Here is a 4,832-nt window from a genome sequence, read left to right on the forward strand (position 1 = left end):
TTGTCTGTCCACCTCCAACATCGACTTGAATATGGGGCTTGGCTTTCTGCTCAACAGCCTTGAACGGCAGGAACTCAATGTCCTGCTGCACGGAAGGGCCATTCCAGGTGCGGCCGATGAGCCGCTTGGCATCAAACACAGTGTTCTCGGGTTTGGATGTAAGCTGGTTCTTGGTGGCGTCCCCGATCAAGTGCTCCCCATCGGGCGTGAATGCCACGTAGGATAGGACGGCGTGATACGGTTCCCCTGGTCATTGGAGATGATTTCCAGCCGGCCATTCTTGAAGATGCCCACACAGGCAGGAGTAGGTGGTGCCCAGGTCGATGCCCACCACTGTGCCCACGTCCTCCTCCTCCTCCTCCTTGTCGTCCGCCCACACGGCACCCAGCAGCAGCAGCACCAACAGGAGGTGCCTCATGCCAACCGCTCGCCTGCACCGTCCGCCACCGACCAACCACAGGAGATGAGAACTAAGTGGCTTGCAAATAGGAGGAAAAGAACTTTTTCCTCTGATTCCCAGGGCAAGAGCCCAAACTCAGCATTGTCTTTGGGCTAAGAGATACTGCACACGGGGTTGCACCTGGTCACAGAGGAGAGCAAAGCAGGAAGCAGGTTCAACCAGGAGCTAAGATTTTAACAGGACAGAAAGCTTCCTCGCTTTCTTTCTGAGGACTATGAAAAGTGGTGTCACCTAGACTGCTTCCTCCCATGCTCCCAACCTCCCTACGGTGTTTCTGCTTTCCATGGCTCCCCAGAGCACCTTCCTTCGCTGCAGCACCAGAACCCCTCAGAAGTAAACGCAGGGAGCAGCGCAGCACAGGTGAGACACGGCACGGCAGGAGCGACCCCAGACACTGAGGCTGGGCTCAGCCTAAGAGAGGGACTCATCACAGTGGTTAATTCTGCAGCAGTCACACTCTTCAGAGGGTAGGAGCAATTAAAAGTTATTTTCGAGGAGGAACGGAGAAAAACGACTGTTTTAAGAAAAGAAGAGGAACGCTCCAGCAGCACTGGGACAACCAAAGAGGCCTCTTTTTAAGCCCCTTCCCTGCTGGTGTCCTGTAACGTCTCTTCGTCTCTTTCGTTTGCTTGGAACTGCCTTAGCTGGAAATGCTGCCCGGTCTCAACTCCGTTTGTGAACTGATTATGGTTGAGGGCTCTTTTATTCAGATCTGTAGAAACAGAGCTCATACTCAAGAAGATGGCTCATGGCATTATTTCCAATGAGAAAGAAATCAAAATAGAGTGCAAAGCTTTCTTCTCCCGTTTCATGTCACAAATTAACACGGTTTGTATCACTTAGGGGCAACTTTGAATTTAGAATTTAGGATAAATAGTACTCAACACGACGAGCGGCCTCAACGTTTCAGAGAACTTCCACACATTTGCACAGATTTACTGAGGTGTAACTAAACTGAAATCAAGTCCTAGTTTTTAAAGTAAGAAAGGCGCATTTTTGACTTTTTTTTGGTCTTTCTTTCTGAGACAAAGAGAGAAGGATTGGGGGGGCTGAAAACTACAAGGTTATTTCTATGTTTTGTCCTAGTTTCCTGTCATAACTGATTTTAAAGCTGTAAATTATTTTCTTTCTCAAAAATAGTTACTGGTAAACATCTTGGTACCATCCATGACAACGAATTTGCCAGCAGGGAAGGAGGTGGGTGGTGATTTTAGTGATTTTTGAGTGTATTCAGCAAAAATCCCATGCTGGAATGGCTTCTGTGAGCCTCCGGCAGGAGGGCCCTGAGTGGGGCTGGGGGCACGGGGGGCCTGAGGGGGGGCCTTGGCGGGTGTGAGGGGGGTGGCTGGGCCCGGCTCCCCGCAGGGTGCCTATGTCCTGGGGGGTTTGGGGTGCTGTGGGGTGGCTGCGCTCCCTCAGTGTTGCCCAGGGGGGCTGCAGAGGGGCAGAGGCAGCAGAGGGGGGAGCTGGTTTGGGGCCTGCCAGGGAGAGCGGGACTCCTGCTGGCGGGGCTGGCAAAGGGGCTGGCGTGGCTGGTTTGGGGGCTGAGAAAGAGAGGGAGTTGTGTGGCTTTGGGCTGAGGAAGAGGGCTCGAGATGAAATCCGCGCCAGGCCCCTTCTCTCTGCGGGGAGGGTCCGTCCTGGCCCCGCTGCCGAGGGCAGAGGTGGGGTGGGGGTCCCCCAGCTTGTCCCCCTTAGCTGGGACGATCATCAGCCAGATCGTGTCCTCCATCACGGCCTCCCTGCGCTTCGATGGGGCCCTCAGTGTCAACCTGGCGGAGTTCCAGACCAAGCTGGTGCCATACCCTCACACCCACGTCCCACTGGCTGCCTACGCCCCCGTCATCTCGGCCAAGAAGGCTTATCATGAGCAGCTGTTGGTGGCCGAGATCACCAACGCCTGCTTGGAGCCGGCCAACCAGATGGTGAAGTGTGACCCGCGGCACGGCAAGTACATGGCGTGCTGCCTGCTGTACCGCGGGGACGTGGTGCCCAAGGATGTCAAGGCCGCCATCGCCACCATCAAAAGCAAGCGTAGCATCCAGTTTGTGGACTGGTGCCCCACAGGTTTCAAGGTGGGCATCAACTACCAGCCGCCCACGGTGGTGCCCGGGGGGCACCTGGCCAAGGTGCAGCGCGCTGTGTGTGTGCTGAGCAACACCACGGGCATTGCCGAGGCCTGGGCCCTCCTGGACCACAACTTTGACGTGATGTATGCCAAGAGGGTGTTCGTGCACCGGTACGTGGGGGAGGGCATGGAGGAGGGGGAGCTCTCAGAGGCCCGGGAGGACATGGCTGCCCTGGAGAAGGATTATGAGGAGCTGGGGGTGGATTCAGTGGAAGGGGAGAGAGAGGAGGAAGGGGAGGAATACTAAATGCTGGGTTCCTTCTGTCGCTGTAGCACATCCACAAAACGTCTGCTTCAAACACTTTGGCTTGCTTGTGTGCTGGGGGAGAGAATCCTCGTCAATTTGCCCCTTGGATAGTTTACTGCCGCGTTTCCCTTATTAAATGGCTCCTGGTTTTCCTCCCAGCAGATGCAGACTAAAACCATGTCTCAACAGCGGATTTGGTTCACAGAAATATTTGTCATTTTTTGGTGGTAGAAACGGGGCGGCCGCGCCGCTTCGTTTCTTCGGAATTCCACATTTTGGATAGATTTTTGGGGAGGAAAGTGCTTTCTGCTTAAAATAGAGAAATAATGCAGTTTTTCTTTCAAGGCCTGGTTCTCCCAGTCGAACTAAAGTGGTTTTTTTGACCGTTTAGTTTTCAGAGTCCACCCGGGTGGGGTTGGGCTGGTAAAACGCGGTACCTCTGTCGCAAAAACTCTAATTCTTTTGCCGCCCGCAGCTGTTTCAAGCTATTTTTCATCTGATTTACAGGCCCTTTGCAGCACAAAGAAGAGGCACCGCGTCATGCCCAAGGAAAATCCAAAGCCAGGGAGTCAAGAAGAGGAGCGCAACAGCGACGGCAGCTCCTCCATCGATCCCGGTCCTTCCTGGTGCTGGGACGGCAGCGCTGGAGACCCAGGTTTTTTCCCCTGCGGCGAGTGTGGAAGGTCAGCTCTTCATTTTTCTTCGAAATCCCGGCTGTTTTGAGGCTCGAAAACGACCCGGGGGGGGCAGAGGGAGAGGGCCGCTTGAGGATTCCCCTTGCCCTGGGGCCGCTTGGCGGTTTTATTTGGCTTTCAACCCCAAAAAATCAGTGTTTTCAGAGTCGGGGAGGCCCTCCACCGAGCCCTGAGGTTCAGACCGGCCCCTCCTTGCGCAAGAATCACAGCGTTTCTCCATTTTGACCAAAAAACCCTTGAGCTTCGTAGGGATTTGCAGCCTGAGGCTTCGCCACTCCACTCACTTACGCCAAGCAAAATGCCTCGAGTTTCAATTCAACCTCATTTTAAGCGATCGCACAATTAATTCTAATATTTTAATCCCCCACGATCTGCCTTGTTGAACCACCAACGTCCAAAATTCTGTCAAACTATGCAGCAAAGCATAAGAGTTCCCAAAAGTAGGAATAACAAAGCTTGGTCTAACAAATTTAAAAAAAAAAAGAAAAGCCTTAAAAATCCCTTTCTTTTCTAACTTTCAGGGTGTTTGAGAAGATCCAGGGGCGAAACGCCCATATGAGACTCCATCGCCCACAAGATGTTTAAAAGGTCCCCGGGAGCGTTTTTAAAGGGTGGAGAAGCCACAAACCCCCTGCATTCCGCTGACCTCCTCCCGTAACACCCGGGAACTGACACCAAACCAACCACGAGGCCAGTTTTTACCGTTTCTCTTAAAAAACCCCACCTTTTTCTCCGCATCTGGGCAGCGGCTGGGCTTTGAGGATTCGAGAACACGCTGTCGCCCCCGCTCTAAAAAGAGAGGGAATAGGGGAAATCGCCCCAAAACGTTCATCATGTCTAACAACGTTTTTCCCTGATGGTCGTGTGCAGCGTTTAAGATGTGGACTGCAGCACCCTTTTGATAGAGATAAGGTTAGTTTTCACGTGTGGTTTTTTGTTTACTTATTAAATTTGGTTCATCAGTTTTAAAGTTCTTGCCCCGCTCTAGCTCTTTGCGCGATAATTAAATGATTTAAAACTCGTTCCTCTGGTTCTGGGGCAGCAGAATTGGGGTGGTTAAAGCTGTTGGGTGGCCATGAGGTGTCTCGATCATATGTAAAGCACCCGTTGCGTGTTTATTTTATTAATTGGTGCTTATTTGCATAAATTAACGTGGCGGTTGGGAGGGAGCATGGAGGGTTCGATTAGTTGAAGGAAGGAAATGGGAAGAAAGGTGTCTTGTCTCTACTGACAGTATAAAAAAGGCTGATTTTTTTTGTTTCCGGGCCACCAAATTCATGAATGACTTTGTTTAATTTTTGT

The 4,832-nt window shown here is 52.2% G+C and overlaps 1 protein-coding gene across 1 annotated transcript; it reads left to right on the top strand.

The window, feature by feature from the left end:
• The first annotated feature begins 242 nt into the window (after window positions 1–242).
• On the top strand, window positions 243–2,866 carry LOC141736961 (tubulin alpha chain-like). Its single transcript, XM_074571630.1, has one exon. The coding sequence runs from the start codon at window positions 2,056–2,058 to the stop codon at window positions 2,833–2,835; it is 780 nt and encodes a 259-aa protein (XP_074427731.1). The 5' UTR covers window positions 243–2,055; the 3' UTR covers window positions 2,836–2,866.
• The last annotated feature ends 1,966 nt before the right edge of the window (window positions 2,867–4,832 follow it).

The sequence above is a fragment of the Larus michahellis genome, unplaced genomic scaffold (genome assembly GCF_964199755.1).
Source record: "Larus michahellis unplaced genomic scaffold, bLarMic1.1 SCAFFOLD_78, whole genome shotgun sequence".
Lineage (NCBI taxonomy): Eukaryota > Metazoa > Chordata > Aves > Charadriiformes > Laridae > Larus > Larus michahellis.